General features: G+C 37.6%; 1 protein-coding gene across 1 annotated transcript in view; it reads right to left on the reverse strand.

Moving 5' to 3' along the window:
- camkmt (calmodulin-lysine N-methyltransferase) overlaps positions 1–21,161 on the reverse strand; it is a 152,509-nt gene that overhangs the window by 41,378 nt on the left and 89,970 nt on the right. The window contains exon 4 of the mRNA XM_024297180.2: positions 685–745. Coding sequence (XP_024152948.1) covers positions 685–745 — 61 coding nt within the window. The remainder of the gene's footprint in view (positions 1–684; positions 746–21,161) is intronic.

The following is a 21,161-nucleotide window of genomic DNA, read 5'->3' on the forward strand; positions in this document are numbered from 1 at the left end:
AATTTGGAATCTCCTAAGGTTTTTTTGTCTAATTTGGATATGGCTAGTATTTTAACAATGTGCTAATGTTTTTGGCTAATTTGTTATCGACAGGGATTTTTGGGTTTATTTAGAGTTTAGCTTCTATTTTAGCAACATGCTAACATTTTTGACTAATTTAGTTTACAAAGGAATTTTAGGCTATTTTGGAATTTAGCTAGTATTTTAGCATGAGCTAGCCTTTTTTTGGCTAATTTAAAGCTTAGCTTACTATATATTTTCGCAAAATTGGCATGTGTTAAGGATTTTTAATCAATTTTACTACAATTTCCAGAAATTTAAGTCAACTTCATCGCTCTTTCGTAGTTCTTTAAAGAAATTTTCAGCCTTTTAGCAAATTTAACAGTTTGCAAATATCTTTTTGGATGTTCAGCAAATCCCTTCAGCAATTAAAGTAAATTGCGTTGCCATTTTCAGTAAAAAGCTTCAGCATTTTCAGCGACGACTTTCAGCGAAAAGCCTTCACACCAGCATTATCGCAGGTAACTTTTCTATTTCATTCAGTGTAGCGAGGAAATAAGCTTTTCTTTTACAGCCTGTCTCAGGTAGATAAAGAAGAGAATAACAACATGCAGGAAGGATTATTTCATTAAAAAATAAGAGATGAAAGTTTTTCGTCTCCATTTTCAAAGAGGATAAACTTACTTGAAGGTGTGTCGTTTCTGAAGGCAGTAATGCGCCATTACCTCCTCCGACGGCCAAACACCTTCATCAAAAGACACCAAAACAGAGTCAGTTACTACAAACGTCGACAGATTTATGACAACCGTGCATTTAGAAACTCTTGTGTGCTTTGATCCTCGTGTCTACACATCATAAGACATCTATATCAACCTTAAAAAAGACAAAAAACATGAAAGGAAGCATTGTCTTTTCCAGTCTGTGTTCATTTGCTTCTCCTGTGGTTTCCACCTTGCCCGTGATCCAAGGCTCCTCCGTCTGTCTATCGTAAATCCTTGCAACACACTCCCTCTTTGGCCATTGTGCATGCAAGTGTGTGCATCCCTGCGTGAGAGACGGCGAGCGTGTGTGTGCGTGAGACAGGGGGTCCAGTGGGTGATAATCACAGCGTGCAGGCCTGTCTGGCTTATCACCTACTGTCAGCCCTTCTCCTTGTGCCGAACACACACCGCGGCGCACACGCTCGCATGTTTTCAAACTCCTTCCCTTCTTTCCATGCATGTACGAGGAGACAAACACGCATGCATCCTGGCAGCAGAAGAAGTAAACATTCACTTGAATAAAACTTCAGCTTTTCGCTTCTGGCTTTGAACAAGAAGGTTTGTGAGAATCTGCACAAGCGCGTTTTGGATATGCGAGTTTTTTGGGAGGGTATAAAAAAAAAAGAAGAAGCATAGGACAGATAGAAAATGAGCAAGGTGACTAGAGCAAACGGGAGGGCTGGAGGAGGAGAGGGAAAAGGTGGTAGTCGATACAATAAGCGGCTTACAGGCGGCCTCTCATCACCTCATGGGGCAGACATCACTCCTCCCTCACTCTCCTTCTCTTTGTCTCTCTGTTTCCCTCTCTTTCCCCTCAGCTCCCGTCTACCAAGATTAGCTCAAGCAAGCAGGATTTAATAATGCCTATTGATAAAGTGTCCAAATATTCTTTTTTTCCCTAATAATAAAAAAATATATACTTTCAACTGCTGGGCCTGACATCACAGCAGAGCGGCGGTCGGCGACCTTTAACAGCAAAAGAGTCATCTGGGCTCGTTTTACTGATCAAAACCTACTAGTCAAACTTTAGACTTTAAGAAATTTGGATTTAAATTCATAAACCTCTTTTTTTTTTAAATAATAAATCTGAATTATGTCTATTTTTTGGTGTAAACAAAAGCAATTAAATAAAAATGAACCTAACATCTCTCAAAATGTGATTTCTTTTGTTAACTTATTTTCAAAATAAAAGATGCTCTGTGCCAAACAGGATCATGTCAGTGCAGCATAAAGTAAAATGTGCTTTTAATTTATAAAAGATCAAACCTTTTAACATATATTTGCTTTGCATATAAAATCTGTTCATTCTGGAGGTAAAGTTGAACAAACAAAACGTCTTCAGGTCAACAAGGATGTAAAAACCTACATAGTTTATCATCTATTTATCATCAATTTATAAATGTAACTAATCAAAATTAAATAAATGATAATTAAGTAATCCTTTAAAAAACTGCTATTTTCTTTTTTCTTTTTCCCCTTTTTGTCCTCAGTAGTCTTACACAGCTGGGTTTTGTTATTTTAGTTTGGATCTTGGTAGTCTTAGTTTGTGGGCTTTGTTTGCTTGTTTTCTTTAGGTAGTTTTGGTTAGAGGGAGCTGCTGACTCAGACGGTCGACATGGTTCGGTCAGCAGTCTCCATGACTTATTTTATGTTTGATCAAAGATCCAAGACTCCTGAACTACAGTGTGTCTGGGTGCACAAAAGTGACATTTTAAGTTTCACCTGCTCTGTGAAAAGGAGATGTTTGCATCTTATTTCAAGCCTATTTTTGCCATGTTAATAAATGTCTTCTATATGTAGAATTTGTTTTTAAGTTCAAACCAAAACCATAAAGATCCAATAAATATGTCGGTTTTCACCTTATTAAGAAAGAACTTTGTGAATTATTTTTTCTCCCAACACACTAGAATAGAGTCAGAATTTTATTTATTTATTGTGAGCGACATAAAAAAAGTCAAATTTCGGTTTGAAAGGTTTCCATTTACTTGTTCATCCTTTGTGATCATTTCGAATGTTTACAGTAAATATCTCAAACCAAACCAAATAATTCAGGCCCCAAAATGAGCTGATGTCTAAATTGATTCTGCATGTATGCAACTGGAGAGTAAAGCAAAGTATTCCTCAGAAAAAGAAAAAAACACTTTAGATGAGGTGCTGCAAAACACTAAAAATAATGTTGACAGTAAACATATTTGTTAAGCTTGTAAGCGGTTTATTAATTTGGGATTTGTAGACGATGGTTTGACTTTAGATATTAATGAATCTTACTATGTTTATAAACCTTATTTAAGCTTACAAACACTATAAACACATTAATAATGTTTGTTAATGTGTTAATAAATCTTGTTAAGGAATCATATTATTAAGTATTACCACACTACTCTGCATTGATCTAAACTGGAGCTGCGTTCTGTCCTTCTCTTCTACTGGGAACATCCGAACACTTCCCTTTCTCCTCTTCCTCGTTGTGCCGGCACATAACACTTGACATGAGGGGTCACCCAGAAAGAACATCTTGAGCAGATGAACAGTAGAGGGTGGTAATGCAGCACTAAACCGGGTGTTATTCTCAACTCATAAAAAGCACAACTGCAAAGATGATCTGATTTATATTATCTTCAATGGTCTGATAGTGTGTTGGAGAATCCAGAATGTGTAGGGTTTATTTTCACAAACACTGACTGTAAAGATGTTAAAGAACACACAAAGCTGAATAATAACTACAAGAATAAACAGAATTTCATGAGACAAAACACAGTGTGAAACAAACAAGACGCTTCAGTGTAGAGCTGCCACAAACGATTATTTTAATAGTTGAGTAATCAACAATTATTTTTTCTGATTAGTCGACTTATCGGGTCATTCACAAACTGGATGTAAAGAACACATCTTAACCATCATTAGCTTTAAACCAACTAAAAACTAGATATATAGCATTACCTGGGATAATGCTGGTGTGAATGCTTTAAGCTGAATTTGGCTGCTGAAGATGCTGAAATTGATAGTTAAAAACACTGAAAATGATAGCTGAAAACTCTAAAGCTAAAACCCAAATTCCTGAAGCTGCTAACAAGCTAAAATATTAGCTAAATGCCAAATTAGCCTAAAAAAATTAAAAAAAAAAATCCTAAATTAGCCAAAACAGCTAGCATGCAGCTGAAATATTAGCTAAAAAACCTCAAAAAATGCCAAAATAGTCCAAAAAGCTAGCAGAATGTCCTTATAGTTTTCAACTTTACTACACTTTGACTCCATATAATATACTAATCTACCAATTAAATTAGTCGTCGACTATTTTAATAGTCGATTAGTCGACTAATTGTGGCAGCCTTAATTCAGTGTTTGGATGCTTTAACATTTCTTATTTATTCCAAGAAAAATTAATGCAGTTGAAGTCAAACTATGATCATCTTTTGATCTATTTTAAAGGCGTTTCCAGGTTTTTTTAAATTTTATTATTATTAATGATGCCGTTTTTATCCAAAATCTTAAAACCTGTATCATTTATTAGGACATAGTTTCTGCAGAAGTTTTAATAGAAATTCCTCTTAGATGTCCCCGCCCCTACTTCCCATCATCCCTCTGTTGACACGCTCCCTTGCTAGCTTACAGCCTCTCACACACCCAGCTAAACATTACTGGAGCAACAAAAACTGGTGAGCAATATTGGAGCTGTTCATTTGTTCAGTTTGGAGCCAGATGGCAGGTTAGACAAGGAAATCAAAGACGTTCATGGACCTATTTGTCTGAAAGTATTTACATCCGAATGGAGCAGAGCAGGGAGCTTGTAGCTTCAAAATCACGCTTAAAAGCTGGAATTTTTCTGTCTGCTCCTGATTTACAGTGATTTGAATGAAGAAATACTTAAAAATGCAATTTTAATCTTAATTTTCTTTTTTTATGTCCTCCAGCATCACAAAAATGCTATAATAACATGTTAAAAACGTCAAAAAAAAAAAACAATTTTCATCAGAGTTTGGTCTTTAAAATCAAATTCTATAGAAAATAAGCTTTTAGTGTCACTTAAACCTTGAGACATTTTTTCTATAGTCAATATCAACTAACACAAACGTTTTCCGCATCACACAGTTCTCAAACTTCTGCTCTCTTTCTCTTCAGATTAACTTTCGCCGACACACGGCGGTAAGCCTGTGTGTGCGTGTAAACACGTGCATGCGTGTGAGGAGAGAGAGCAAGACAGCACAAAGTAATACAGCTTTGTAAAGCATATGTGAATCTAATGGTTAATCCTCAACTCCAATAACATTAATAGCCCAGGGTGATAAGAACTGTGGGTGCAGTGAGTGTGCTTTAAGTACTGTTTGTGGTGAAGGTGTGTCTGTGTGTGTGTGCGTGTCTCCCAGGTCGAGGTGCACTGTAGGAAATGAAGGGATCAGGAGCAAAGAGCAGATTACTCTTCCTGAGGATAATGAAATTATTTCTCACCTTCAATTACGAGATGAGGAATGAACAGAGCGGAGCTGCAGTGTGTGTGCGGTCGCATATCTACTTTGTGGAGTTGTTAGTCTGAGAAAAACCAAACATTTTTAATTGTGTTGTTCTGAAAAGTACCTGAGAGACTTTGGGTGCTGGAAAGTTGGAGTTACCACACTTTAAATTAAGAAAATATAAAGTTTTGACATATACTGTTAAGAGTCAGGTGATTTGATACGTTTCCCGATACATTTCTCACGATACGATATGTATCGCGATGTATCCAAAAACTGTCCCATGAAGACAGTTAAATTAGGAAAAATATTCTACATGAATTTTAATATGTTGTTTATTGTAATAAAATGTTTAAATTCCTTTTATTTAAGGATCACAACATTAACTGCATCTCATCTACAAGTTGCTTTTATCCACAAATTCATGGTGCTTTTATTTTGGTAAATGTCTAATTGGCTGATTTGCAAAAAAAAACATTTTTTTTAGTATAAGAAAAAAAGATAAAATGAATCTGCCTTAACCAATAATTAAGGCTGGGTATCGATCATAATTTCAAGAAATGGTTTGATTCGATTCTCAAGAGCCTGAATCAATTCTATTCCAATCTTTTTTATTCTTTCCGTCCTCTTAATTCAATTCAATTTTAAGTTTACACATTTATACTCATTTGTTCAGAAGTACATTAATAATCTACTATACATTTTGACTATATTTATATTAATCTGATACAGAAATTTTAACAAAATTGTACAGATCATTAACATTGTAAACATTGTTCTGCTTCTCCTGGAGGACGTTTCAGTTTGGCCACTAGGTGGCGATTGCGCTATAGCATTACACCATAATCCATAAGAAGAAGAAAATATGTGGAAAAAAAACTGTGCTTTAGACCACAAATGATTACTTTAAAATGTTTCATTAAAATAATTTCATGTCTGTGAGTTTATAAAGATGTTCATTTAGTCAGCAATGTATGTTTAGGTCGACCGAGTGTCAGCATTACCCATCCTATAGGAAATTCCATTAAATGTTAGCATCAAGCTAGCAGACTTTAGCTTTATGTGCTAAATAGATTTATATTTTTATGAATCAATTATTGATCTGGTGATCTTAAATCGATTCAAATAGATTCATTGAGAGGGAGCTGCATCCGAAGTGTCAGAAGAAGTGTTGTCCAAAACAAACAAGGAAGAGAATCTGATTGTTTTCCTCTCAAACTTTGATAATTTTTATACAGATCAAAAGATTAGAATTCTTATTTTTATTTATTTTTTAGCTACACTGGGCTTGGTGGGTTTGATCTGAAACATCAGACTTTTCTCCAAAAGTGCGACTTGGTTTCACTTTTTTGCTCTTGTGACTCATACTCAAGAAAATACTGTATTTTTTCTGTAAAACATCACAGTTCCTGACTTTCTCTGAGAAGACAACTTAAACTGAGCAGCCAAACGGGAAGATTTGGGAGCAGTTTAAGGACACGTCTCTCCTCCCGCCTCCTCTGTGGATTAGCAGAGCTGGAGGTGGGAGACTAGCGGCTACAGATTGGCTTTTATAACTGAACGTACTGTTGAATTCCGCCGTCCTCCTCTTTCATTATCCTATTACACTCTACATCTTGTGACCTGAGGCTGACCCCGGGGCAACTTCCAGACTTAACACAACACTAATCTGCCTCCAGTAGCTGTCAGTAATCACATACACAGGAGTGGAATTATCCAACGGGATCTCACGACAGAATTAATAACAACCTTCTTGCTCCACAAGATGTTTTAGTCTGAAATACTGCATGAAAACTAGCTTTACCAAACTGGTATATCCATGTTCTATACATTTTCTTGTGTACTCCAGCTCTACAGCGTTGGAGTTTTGGTCCTCAGAGCCATAAGGGCTGTCCCGGTGACCCGGGCAACGTCTCCCACACGCATGTCCTCCAGACTTTTCCGAGGAATCCTGAAGCCTTCAGAGGTCAAAGAGGCAAGAGCGGGGATGGAATTAGTTAAAGGGCTATTTGAAGTACCTGAAGGAGATTCAGGCAGGTACTATTATACGATCTCACTGCCTAAACCAGGCTAAGCTAGAAGTACTTGAGATGAGGCTGTTACTCTCTTCTTCATACGAGACCTTAATTAAAAGGAGCCCTGACACGTTCATTTATGAGACAGGATGATGCTTAAATGTTGCCTGTTGTTCTGTTTACAGATTTAAGATTTTTTCATTCCAAGTCTCAATTAATTTAAGACATACCCCATAAAAGGCATGTCCAAAGTCTGGCCCGGGCAACCCATGTTTGAGTTCTACCAGCACCCCCAGCCCAACCCCCAGAGCCTTAAAGACCAAACGAGATCAACAGATTTATTTGTTTCTGTGATCAAAACCACAAATAATATCCACAATCTGCTCTCCAGTATTAGTACCGGTATTTTAAAATACTGAAATAGAGTTAAAAAGAAGTCATTCAAAAAATTACTTGAGTAAGAGTAAAATTGCAAAAAAAAAAAAAAAAACTCAAGTAATGAATACAAAATTTTAGTTTTTCAATTGTATTCTACTATACATCTGTAAAATGAAGTAAACTAATTTTACTTTAAAAAAAAGTAGCTATGTGAATACGGTCAATTGTAGGTAAGTAGGAGTACAAGTTTTTTTTTTTTTTCAATTTATTTAAGTAAAATTAAAAAATATGAGGCTGTAAAACTACTTTGAGGAGTTAAAGGGGTTATATCATGATTTTCTTAAGCCCTTCAGAGTAAACTATATCCCTTCATATCATCATATTTTACCTTTGGAACAATAAAAACAATTTTTTATGAAATATTGGTAGTTTCGTGAGTGCCGCCCATTTCATGATGTCATCCTAGAGCCTTTGGCAGCCTGTCTTCCTTTCTCCCAAAAACAAACATCCAATTCTTTTCAAAGATGGACGCACAAACCGTATATCTGCCTTTAGTAGGCCCGGCCGTCGCTACACTGGTTCACAACACACGACAACTGTGCCTGATCGGGGTGGGGGCGTCTTAAAGTCTAAAGTAACAAACATCCGTTTGAGCTGGAATTTATTAAAGAAAGGTGTAATGTAGTGTTCTGCATCTAAAATGAAAGTTTTTTTGCTGATCATCACTAGCTCAGTGGAGAAATTGAGTGGTGATGTTAAACTGGGGGGCGGAGCTGTCAGAGCAGACTCTTCCTGAAAGGGGCCGTCTCACTCTGTGACATCAGCACGTGAGAACCTGCTCGTTTTTGTGGGTATGGGAGGGGCTGCTGCAGACAGTGCAGGTTTTTAGAAAAAATGGACAAAATTATACAAGTTAGAAATAAGCACAAGATAACATCAGGCCATTAATAACAATAAAATAATCTGGAGGGCCGGATATAGTTACCTAGAGGGCCGGATCCGGCCCCCGGGCCTTGACTTTGACACATGTGTAGCTGAGGATAATATGTAACATTTTATCATTTATTATTTATTCCAGATTTAATTTTGACTAAAGTTTTTTTTTCAGAGACTCTTTATTTTATTGATTTTTTTTTGTCTTTAAATATAAAACTCTCACTAATTTTGGGAAAAAATGTATTTTGAAATATATTTAGAAAATGAAATGTTTGTTTTTCATTATCTGTCCCTCTTTACACTCCTGCTCAATAATGTTTGCTTTTATTATTACAGGAATCAACGTACAGCATGACTTTATGTGATGTTTATTGCTGGTCACTGTCAGAAAAACACTTGAGTTTCTTTTAAACCAAACAAACTGATCGACTTTTGCTTTTCTTGAAGTCTTGTCTGCTGCAGAGGAAACAATAACCGTACAACGCAGTCGAACGAGATTAGACCAGGTAATGAGAGGGAAAATTGTAGAAACAAATGGAAAAGAATGGAGAGAAGTTCCTCACCAAAACAGTTCAGAAGAATCTGAGCGGAATAAAAGAAAGAAATGTCAAAAAGCAGAGAGAGCGGAAACTAAAAACGTGAAATGGGACGGGCAAATATCAAGGAAGTGAGACAGAGAGCAATGTCAAGTTGGGGTTAAGTGGGATGGCGTGCACACGGACGCACACATCCAGCACGCACACCTCCCTGCTACTCTCCGTTTCACGCTCGGCGTTGTGCTCTCCCCTCAGGCCCGGCGTGTTTTCAGGCTCTGTGGCTCTCGGGTGGTGATCCGTCTCCACATTAAGTGAAGCCTCAGATAATTCCTAAGCCTCCTCCATGGCCGATCCAATAAGGGATAAGGCTCTTGGCTGACCATGATCAACTGACAATCTGTCCTCTCACACGGCTACTTTAGTGGAGGCCAGGATTACCCAATCCAGCCTAGACAGTGTTCATACCCTTCATAAGTCCACCGCCGCATGTGTGTTGTGTTTGTGTGAGAGTCACAGTGTGTGTGTGTGAGCATGTGTAGAGCACAAATATTGTGTTATCAGGTAATAAAAACTAGTTTATAAATAAAAACATTACTATAAAATAACTAATAACTAATCATAAAAGGGCAAAAAAAATCACATTTAAAGTGAAAATCTGTGCAGGATTGAATATAAACTGAATTGTGTTATTGGGTAGTAAAAAACTAGTTTATAAATAAAAACATTACAATAAAATGCTAATAATTAACATTAAAAGTGAAAAATAAATCATGTTTAGCATTAAAATCTTTGCAGGGTTGAATAAAAACCTGAATTGTGTCATCAGGTAATAGAACTAGTTGATAATTATAAATATAACAATAACATGCTAGTAATTAACATTAAAATAGAAAACAAAAATGATTCAATTATTTTCTATTGCAATATAAAACCACAATTTCATTTTTTTTACATTAAGTTTCAATGAACAAAAATGGAATAATAATAATACCAACCAATATTTTGTCTGTATTCGACTAAATCGGATGATATTTTCCTTTCTTCACATTTTAAATCACAATTTGTGTATTTTTTTTTTAATCTTCTCGTGGATCCCACAGAAAATAAGTCCCTTGATTTTTTACTAGAATTCACCTACAATGAAAAAAGATCCTTTAGACACAATCTGAGCAATCACACTCATCAACGGGGATAAGGTTGGTTTGTTTTTGGTTTGTTTTGGTATTCAAACTTGTTATTTAGAATCAGGTCCACACTGACTCTAATAATAGAGAAAATGTGTTTTTTTCTACTTTGAAAGAAAATATCATCTAGAAAAAAAGGATTATAATTTTCTGATATTGTAAAATTGCATCACATTTCCTGTTCAAATTGAAAAACAAAGCTTATTTCGACTTTAATACTAATTTTAAAAAAGAAACGTTAATATTTTTGGTATTTTATACAAGTAAAATCAGTGGTTAAAGCAAAAAACAAAAAGATTTCTTTTCTAGCATAAAAAAGTAATTGGTTTATGGTCTTAAAGGACTTCCATCAACTATTCCATCAGATACGAGGAGCGTTCTAAAACCTTGAACTGTTAATAGGACCGTGTTCATATTAACAGCCGTCACAGAATGGTCATTGTGCTTGGCTGGAATGGTAAATACACGTGCAGTGAAAAGGCTGCAGATAGCCTTTTCGCCTCTCACCAAACGAGCTGGGCGGCGTGTGATAAGCATCGACGTTCTCGCCAACAGAGTCCGCCTTGGAGACTCTCCTGATCCCTTTTTCCATTGGAATCGGCTCATTTCGGCGGCGGCGCAGCCCGCACATGCACAGGAGCGCGCTCTGGCACGCGCGCTTGGAGGACTGTGCAGGGCTTCGATAAGCGTGGCCCTCCTCTCCTTCTCTCTCTCTGAGTAAACATCGTTTTGGATTAGCCGGAGTATAATGAGAGCAGGGGGCTATCTGCTCACCACGCCTGCATTGTGGCCCCCTGCTCCTCTCTGAGGGGGCTGGGACCAATCTTTACTCTGCTATTTATCCCCCTCCTCTGATAGCTTACTTATCTAATACAAAATGCCAGGGCGGACTGCCTGTCTCACTGCGCCACAACCGTCTGCGGCTCTGAAGGTCTGCTGTAAATGTGAAAAAAGCTTTAAGACAAATGTGAGTTCAGCTTTCACTTTATCTACTGTTTGACTGTCTGTCAAAATGTCTCTTTGGCTGAATCTCATCTCTCTACAGAACACAATGATCAGAAATAATGTCTTCATATAAACACCTCAAATATTTATAAAACCGACAGTTATATTAAGATCTGTGCAAACAGGAGTCCCACTCTGATTAAAATTGTGGTGTTTTACATATTTTTGTGGTATTTTCTCATGATGGAAGATATAAACAGAAATAAGTACAAAGTAGTGTTTCTTAGTACTTCTTTGTTAAAATAGTTGTGAATAAGAAGCAGACGGAAAAATTCAGTTGGAAAAAGCTGAGGTGCAACCAAGTCATTGTCATTCCAAGTCGCAAGAAAGTCTCAATTCTTTGTCCTCAAGTCACAAGTCATAGCTGTGAATGTCCAAGTCGAGTCTCAAGTCAAGCCCAACAAGTCCCAAGTGCTGAAGTCCGAGGCAAGTCACGAGTCAATGCTGTGAAAGTCCAAGTCGAGTCCCAAGTCAAGGCCCAACAAGTCTCTGGTACTGAAGTCTGAGTCAAGTCACTTGTCAATGCTGTGAATGTCCAAGTCGAGTCCCAAGTCAAGGCCCAACAAGTCTAAAGTGCTGAAGTCCGAGGCAAGTCACGAGTCAATGCTGTGAAAGTCCAAGTTGAGTCCCAAGTCAAGGCCCAACAAGTCTCTAGTACTGAAGTCCGAGTCAAGTCACTTGTCAATGCTGTGAAAGTCCAAGTCGAGTCCCAAGTCAAGTCACAACCAGTCTAAAGTGCTGAAGTCCAAGACCAAACAGTCTAAGGGCTAAAGCCTGAGTCAAGCCACAAGTCACTTCTGTGAAAGTCCAAGTCAAGTCTAAAGTCATTAAATTTATGACTCGAATCTGACTCGAATCCAAGTCATGTGATTTGAGTCCCAACCTCTGACTAGTAAGTGTTGTGTAGAATCTACAAAGGCAACCCACAAGCTCCCTGATCCGCTCCATTCTGAGACGACTAGATCCATGTTCGTCTTCATTTCCCTCATCCAAGCTGACATGTGGCTCTAACTTGTACGGCTGGAGAGCTCCACTGGATTGCACTGGTAATGTTAGGTTGGGTGCGTGAGGGGCTAAAAGCTAACAAATGAGTAATTCTGACGCTCCACAGAAACCATGTCATAGAAATGTTAAATTTGGCAAAGAATGGCGACTGGGAACGATTTGACAATAGATCAAAATATCATCAGAGTGAGACTCTATGTGTGAAATCTTGAAGAAAATCATGGGGCAAGAAGGAGATTTCACCGACTTTCAAGCAGAATTCGCCCCAATTCTAAAAACTATTTTGTCTTAATGGTTAAAAGGACACGAAAAACAAGGTGCACCATAACTACAAATGGCTGAAAAGGAAAGAGAAAACCGAAGACACTGAGATCAAACATTTTCAGCAGTAAAAATAATTCAGAACTGCACTTAAATGAAGAGGGTCGAGGGACCAGGCTCTCAAAGACAAGGCCAAGGAAAAGATTCCAGTTCAAGTGTCCAGAGTCTAAATCAAGAGAAGATTCTGTGCAATCCGCTGGGTTTCCTCACTCCACGATGTCCTTCCAAAAAGTGACCCTAACTGAACCAAATTGCTTCTGAATTTGACATCGCTGGTTCTTGTGTAAGTGCTTTAGCAAAGAAAAAACCTTTGCTGTTAATTGAGACAAGCGAATGAAAACAGTTTTAACACACCAAAAGAGCAGAAAAGTGGCACAGCGGGAAAACGTGCATCTTATTTTTTTAAGCCTATAGGTGATTCACAGCCTCAAGTTCACATTAGCAGCAAATTGAGATCAACAGTCCATTACTGTCCTTCACTTTAGTGCTCAAAATTACACCTTGCATTTCTCCTGATCATTTAGGCCTAGTTAAACATACAACTAATTCTCTTTAATTCATTTTAAACATTTATTTTGTTTTCCAAACAATTTTACTTGATGGGATCTGCATCCACCAAACTGATTGAATTGATGAGTCCATACATGAACACTTCTGAACAGCAAACTACATCAACACACAACTCGAGGCAAAAAGATTTAAAAACCACAATGACAATTACAAAAGAAAAACAAATTTACAGTTTTTCATTTTATAAAAAAGAAAAAAAAAAACATTTCCAGAAAACAAAATGAAATGTTAGATAAAAAAAGACAATGAGAAACCGTAAAAGGTAAGTATTCTTTTGTGTTTTGTTTTCCAACGTTTCACTTTGATTTTTGTAAATTAGTTTTGCTTTCTGAAATGTTTTCTTCTTTTTCACAAAAACCGGAAAAGATGGGTACTATTTTGAATGAAGCAACACTGGATATCACAATCCAGTCAGAAACGTCCTATAGTATCTACCTTTTTGGTTTTTGTTTCAATTTCTATGAGTTACTTTCGTTTTATAGAATGTTTTTTTTGTCATGATTTTTCTAAAATGTCATTCTGTTTATTTTTTTTTTTTAAAGGGTAACATAACAGGACATTTGGAGGCGGATTCCACTCTCAGCTCACTGTTTTGCAAGTCTCAAATAAGTCTCAAGTCTTTGTCCTCAAGTCCTGAGTGAAGTCTCGAGTCAGCAGCAGACAAGTCCAAGTCGAGTCCCAAGTCAAGGTCAAACCAATTTTAAGGGCTAAAATCTGAGTTAAGTCATGAGTCACTGCTGTGAAAGTCAAAGTCAAGTCCCAAGTCAAAGACAAATTATTTTTCAAGGGCTTAAGTCCAAGTTAAGTCACGAGCCACTGCTGTGAAAGTCAAAGTCAAGTCCAAACTCAAGGACCAATCAGTCTCAAGGGCTAAAGTCTAAGTCAAGTCACGAGTCACTGCTGTGAAAGTCTATGTCGAGTCCCAAGTTGGGGTCCAATCAGTCTCGAGGGCTAAAGTCAGAGTCAAGACACAAATCACTGCTGTGAAAGTCTAAGTCGAGTCCCAAGTCGAGGCCCAATTAGTCTCAAGGGCTAAAGTCAGAGTCAAGTCACGAGTCACTGCTGTGAAAGCCCAAGTTGAAACCAAACTCAAGGACCAATTAGTCTCAAGGGCTAAAGTCCAAGTCAAGTCACGAGTCCCTGCTGTGAAAGTCAAAGTCAAGTCCCAAGTCGAGGCCCAATCAGTCTGAAGGGCTAAAGTCTAAGTCAAGTCACAAGTCATTGGTGTGAAAGCCCAAGTCGAGTCCAAACTCAAGGACCAACCATTCTCAAGGGCTAAAGTCTAAGTCAAGTCACGAGTCACTGCTGTGAAAGTCTAAGTCGAGTCCCAAGTTGAGGTCCAATCAGTCTCAAGGGCTAAAGTCAGAGTCAAGTCACGAGTCACTGCTGTGAAAGCCCAAGTTGAAACCAAACTCAAGGACCAATTAGTCTCAAGGGCTAAAGTCCAAGTCAAGTCACGAGTCCCTGCTTTGAAACTCCAATTACATTTGAAAAACGTTTTTAAAAAGGGGGGGCGGGGCTAAGGGAGGCTACACTGCATCTTAAATCATAGAAAGTGAAGCGAAGTAAAGTGATGCCAGTTACACTCACTGATTGTATATTGGAATATAGTGTGATATGTATATAATCATAGTAATATGTCTTTCTGTTGAGGTTTTTTCTCTGTATCTAATGCCAGACTGCAGGGCTGCAATGTTAGTGTTACGAAAGAATCAACAATGCCAACGACAGGGGGACACATATCTTGGTGAAACACAAGGGTTCGCCTCAACTGAGAGCGGTAAAATGATGCTAGCATTATAGCTAATAAAGGCTAACGTATTAAGCAAAGAATCCTGGGTGAAAGATTCATTGCTAATCCATCACCAGGAAGGAGTTCGCTGAATTCAACGCCGATTACATTCAACCAATGTTGTCTAACTTCAAAGTCCACTGGAAAGTTTTTCAAACCAGTAAAATTTTAAACAACCAAAGACAAAACATCTACAAGCTATGCTAAAGCTAACACGATAACAATCCACAGTTACAGAATCAAAAGTGGGCGGGGCTTTTATACTGGAGAGCTTGATGATGTGAAACTTCTAAAATGACGTGGAACCAATCACAAACTGTAATACCTCATTTCTACCTGTAGGGGGCAGCACACAGAAGTGTTTTTACTATATTTTCAGGAATTAAAAACGTTTATTTTAAATAGTCAAAAATGTGGCGAGGACTAACAGACAGCACTTTTAAAGCTCCATTTATAGAACTAATTTACAGTTTGGTTACCCTTTAATTGTCTTTTTTCGTCGAGCGATTTGCACTTCAGGGCCACCGTACATTTCCCCCATTTTCAACCTAAAAGCACCAAGGCCGACTAAATCACTGTGGACTGTCTATCCCATCACGCCGTGCACTTTTTGCGGATCAGACAGAGAGTGTGAACTCGATTAAATTACATCAGGTGCCCAAACACAGTCGGCCAAAGGGGAGGATTTGGAGCAGCTCAAAGTAGGGGAAGTGAGGGTTACGAGAGGGGAGGCAAATGAAGTGTGGACCCAGAAAAGAGAAGCAGGAAAAACACAGTCAGGCCGAATTACAGGGAAAGGGAAAATGTGTCTGAGTGAGAAGGGAACGAGATGTGGGTCGAGACGGAAACAAACTGATGTGTGGCTAATAGACATATCAGCACAGAGGTGTGGGCTTTAGCTGGCAGACGAGAGCTTTGCAGAGCTTCAGTCATTGATTGGCATACAGAGAGTGGCATGGGGCCATGTGACAACCCCAGATTACAGGCACACACTCGCAATGTAGATCGCCACAGATTGCATCTGCCTCCCTCGCTGCTGAAAGGCAAGGACGTCAAATTACAGGGTGTCACCTGCACTAAGATATCTAGTTTCTAGGATGTTGATGCATACAAACACTAAGTAAAGGAAGAGGAAAAGATAGGGGAACGGGGTTGATTGGTGATGAGGGGAACATCGTGGAAAAAGGAAGAAAGCAGTGACGAGATGAAGGAAAAGTGGAAAATTATGAGGAAATAAGGAAGAGAAGGTTAATAGTCAAATAAAGTTAATTGTATTTGTTTACATGTAAATGTGAGCAAATAAATGTCTTATTTTTTGTATAAAAATGATATTGTATAACCATAAAAATGTGTTTTTTTAATCCTAAAATAACTAATAAATCTCTTATTCTCAAAACACACTCACAAAAAGAGCAATACTAGTTTGGTTTCATTGGTTTTTACTAAATCAAGTTATTTCTTTCCTGAAGAATCTCTTTAAAAAAAGGTTTTTATACGATCAATATCATTGAATTTTATTGCCATTAGCAAATTATGAGGACAAAGTGCATTCATGAAACTCAGTGATTACTGTATTTACACTCATTGACTTTAGACCTTTCCTGGTTATTTATTACCATTTCTTTCTTTCTATATTAGTGGTTCGTGTTAAACCAACTAAACTTAAAAATATATATATATTTATATAAGCTGAATTCATTTTAAAACCACAAAGATAATAAAACTGTACTTTTATTTAGATAATATTATATCATTTTTATTTTTCAAATGTACTAAATTGATTACAACAAAGTAAATCTCTACATTATTTATTTATTATTTAAGTTTTCCCATCGTTCCCATTTATTTAAAGGTCCTTCATCATGCTATTCTAAGCCTTACAGAGTAAACTTTATCCATGTATACGAAAATATTTTGTTCTTAAGACACTAAAAAACAGATTTTTTATGAAGTATGTGTTACTTTTGTGAGCTCCTTTTCCTACCCGGAAGTAAGACGCCTCAATCTTTACTCCTAGTGGGTGCCGCCCATTTCATGACATCATCCTGGATTTCACCCCCAAAAAAACAAACATTTGAACTTTTGTGCATATTGTGCAAATAAAGTGAAAGTGTTTAGCTGATCAAAGAAAGTGTGTGTTTGTGTTAGCCTGGGGGTGGTGCTAGCAGCGCGGACTCTTCCTGGAAGGGGCTGTTCCTCACTTTGTGATGTCACAATGTGAGGACACACTTGTTTTTGTGGATTTTGGCGCATTGTTTCTGTTGTTTTTTGGACCTTAAATGTATTTCGTTTTAGCATTTCATAACATTTGAAGCCGAGTGCCTCTTAGCGGGCAAAAAAGCTCCAGTTGCCCCAAATATTTATAAAAATAAAGAATACTTCTATTTGTCAAGACAGTCAAATAGCTGCTGTGCTGTCTGATGCTATAGTTACCAAAGGAACAGTTTTTAGCACGTTTCTACCAGAGACTAATGTCAGATATTTTTCATTAATTAACTGATTTAATTTGATTTATAAGTTTAAATTGAATTAAATATTGTTTTTATGTCTTTTTCTATTCAAAACCTCTTTTTTAGTAGAATTTTCTTCTAAATGTTCTCATCTAACTTAAACAAAATATTGTGTTTTGTTTTTTTTTTTTAATTCAATTACATCTAATTAAAAACTGAGTTAAAATGGTGTCTGTAACGATGTAAGTGGAAGGCGTTCAAAGGGAAAATATGGATTGTCTGTGACTTTAATCTATAGATTCAAAAGCTGCTGATGCTGCAGAGCAGCAGCAAAAGGCGAATCCGCCATCATGAGCGAGGTGGAGTCTTCCATCCGTTCAGTTCAACATCAGAGGCAGCAAAAGTGGGCACATGGGAAGGACAGTATCAGCATGCATGTACTTCCAACAAGTTAGTGCGGCGATGTGTGCGAGCGGAGGGGGTGTGTTTATTCCTGAGCGTGACGGGCCGCCCCGAGGCTCCCTGTGTGCCGGCGTTTCATTGGAAAGGCAGACGAGCGGAGCAGATATCCCAAGGCAGCTTGGCAGTGGCCGGAGCTTTATCCAAGCTGAAATTGTTTTAGCACTTCATTTTTGGAGAACTAACCCTGGAGCAATGTCAACCGCAACTCCTAGTTGTTTTTGTCAATGTACTTTTCTCCTTCATTTAGTCTTCACATTTGGTTTTTCTCTCATTTTTATGAGTAGTTCTGTGACAACTGAAAAAGGAAAAGTTGAGTATGTTTTACTCTAATGAGTTTCTCACTGAAAAAATAAAGAAAAAAAAAACAATTTAAACTTGGATTAACTTTCTAAAAACAAAATAATAGAGATTGCTCCTGCAACTTTGCCACAGACATGGAGATTTTTCAGGATATCTACCACACAAGTGTGTCTATCTAAGGTGAATAGGTCAAACCTTCACTCTAAGCTCTGCTAAAGTTCCTTAAGTCATTATATTCATTCTAGGGTCTTCAAAGAAAAAGTTTTAGATTGGAAAAGAGCCTGTAGACTCCAGCATCAACCTGCGGAACTCTCATTCCAGCTTCTATCCATGGAGTTGAAAACTATCTAAGTATTAGCTAAAGGACTGTAGTCTTCATGAGTCCAGCTCAGTGGCCTAGTGGTAGAGTGTCCACCCCGAAGCTGGAAGGTCATGAGTTCAAATCCAGGCCGAGTCATCCCAAAGACTAAAAAAGCTTGACATTAAGGGGTTGGATTGGGGGCTTAGACCACCGAATGGCTCCCGAGCGCGGCTGTCTCTGCTGCTTACCGCTCCCCCCAAGGGGGACGGGTCAAACGCACAGAACAAACGTCACTCACCCCGCTCCGTGACAACTAACAGGACCTTTTTTTGGATCCTATAGACTCATTAGTATAAATATTGATGTGTGAAGATGTCTTTATGTGTAACTTATTTTTAATTTTCAGGTCAAAACTAGAAATTGTTCTCAATCAACCTACCTTATAAATAAAGATTCAACCACGTAGTCATATTTATTTTCCTCCTGGGATAAATAAATCGTTCTGATTCTGATTGGAGACAATGACACAACATTATCTAGACATTAAACATTGTGTGTATGAGTGTAAATTGTGGCTTTAGTTGCTCCGTTTTGGATGATACTTTCATGAACGCTTCTTGTTGGAGCTCTTCTATGACATAAATGAATTATGACAAAAAATAAATATAAACTTTTTTTTTTAAACTCTACAACCAAAACATGATTTATTTTTAGAGGACCAACTCTCACCATTGCTTCTCTGATATTCCGTCGTGAGACTGACACTGAAGTTGGATTTCTGTCTGAAAGCTAGTAAAGGGTACCTTGACATTAAGTGGTGTTGCGTTGCATTTTCCCATGAGGCTCGGCACTCAGGCTTTCAGTTCTTGCAAATACCACAACTAATTCAAGTACGGCCTCCCTCCTCTTCCTGTCACACTAAGCCTCAGACTTTTTTTTTTAAAGGCTTTTGGAAAAATGACTCGTATTTTACAAGATTTTTTTTCTTGTTTTACATGCTGATCTCTGCACTAACATCACACTGGGTTGATGATCAGACTCCGCCTACCAGCGGTGGATCGGATCTCCCCATGAACTCCTTTCCTCGTTCGCACCTCCTTCCACCATCATCACTGGGAACCACTCCCTCTCCGTCTCTCCTGCAATTACCTCGGCTGCCACATGGGGAATTAAGTGGTATTACGAGGAAGGGCTTCTAGCTGAGCTTAACTGTATTACATGAGTAGGTAATACACCCTGAGAGACAGTGTAAGAGAGCAAGAGGAAAGGAACGAGGTTGTCTTGTGATAGAAAGACAGGGCAGGGGGGAGACAGAAAGGAGGTCTTAAGTGAACTGTCAACTGAAACGCTCTAATCACAGTGAAAGCTGTGGACAAAGAGCACCCATGGACGCCAGCGGAGCCCACCCTGAGGGCAACGAAAGGCCACTTACGCTGCAGTCGGACTGATTTTTTCTCCTGCAAATACCAGCAAATAAGGTGGCTGAGTAGTAAACACAGAGTCCTGTACAGCTAAAAATACAGAATAAATACCGAGGAAGAAAAAGAGTTCTGCACCAATACAGACTTCATTTGTAAAATCAATTTGTCAAACAAGTTCACTTGAGCCCATGGAGTTGGAAATAGTGTAATATGTTTGTGTTGTCATGGAGGATCCAAAATGGTTGCAAAAGTGTCAATAAACACAAAACATGAAGTCTTTGGACTGATTTAGGTCCTTAAATATACTCTAAAGCACATGTGTCAAAGTCAAGTAATTCTATCCGGCCCTCCAGATTATTTTATTGTTTTTATTGGCTCAATGTTATCTTGCGCTCTTTTCTAACTTGCATAATTTTGACAAAATATATTTTTATGGAGGGTAAAATATGAAAAGTTTTTTATGGTTTAAGTTGACTTATTCTAGATCAATATTCCTGCTTTTTATTATTCATATTTATGTTAAAAAGTTACATTTTTAAAGTTTTAAAAATTTGCATTCTGTTAGCTTTTTGGGCTATTTTCAGCAACATGCTAGCTGTTTTGGCTAACCTAATTTTTTATGCTAATTTCGTTTTTTTCAGGATATTTTTGATTTTAGCTAATATTTCTGCTAAATGCTAGCTGTTTTGGCTAGTTTAAGCTTTTTAAAAGTTTTTTCTAAGCTATTTTGAAGTTTAGCTATTATTTTCAGCTACATGCTAGCTGTTTTGGCTAAGTTAAGCTTTTTAACATTTTCTAGGGCTATTTTGAAGTTTAGTTATTTTCAGCTATATGCTAGCTGCTTTGGCTAACCTAAATTTTTGTAGGCTAATTTAGGCTTTTTTTCAGGCTACTTTGGAGTTTAGCTAATATTTCAGCGACATGTTATCTGTTTTGGCTAATTTAAGTTTTTAATTAGGCCAATTTGGCATTTAGCTAATATTTTAGCTGGCTATCAGCTTCAGTATTTTTAGCTATTGATATCAGAATATTCAGCTATCAGCGCTACCATCTTCAGTGGCCAAATTCAGCTTACAGCATTCACACTAACATTATCCCAGGTAATGCTATATATCTAGTTCAGAATTTTGTTAAAACATTATAAGTTATCTTTTAAATCCCTGATTTTTATTAATAATTAGGACTGGATAGAACCACAAAATGGCAAGATCAGTGTTTTTAACTCTTTATCTGTGCTCAAAATACAGGAATTTCCAAGTTTTTGCTTTGCAAAACC

The sequence above is a fragment of the Oryzias melastigma genome, linkage group LG15 (genome assembly GCF_002922805.2).
Source record: "Oryzias melastigma strain HK-1 linkage group LG15, ASM292280v2, whole genome shotgun sequence".
Classification (NCBI taxonomy): domain Eukaryota; kingdom Metazoa; phylum Chordata; class Actinopteri; order Beloniformes; family Adrianichthyidae; genus Oryzias; species Oryzias melastigma.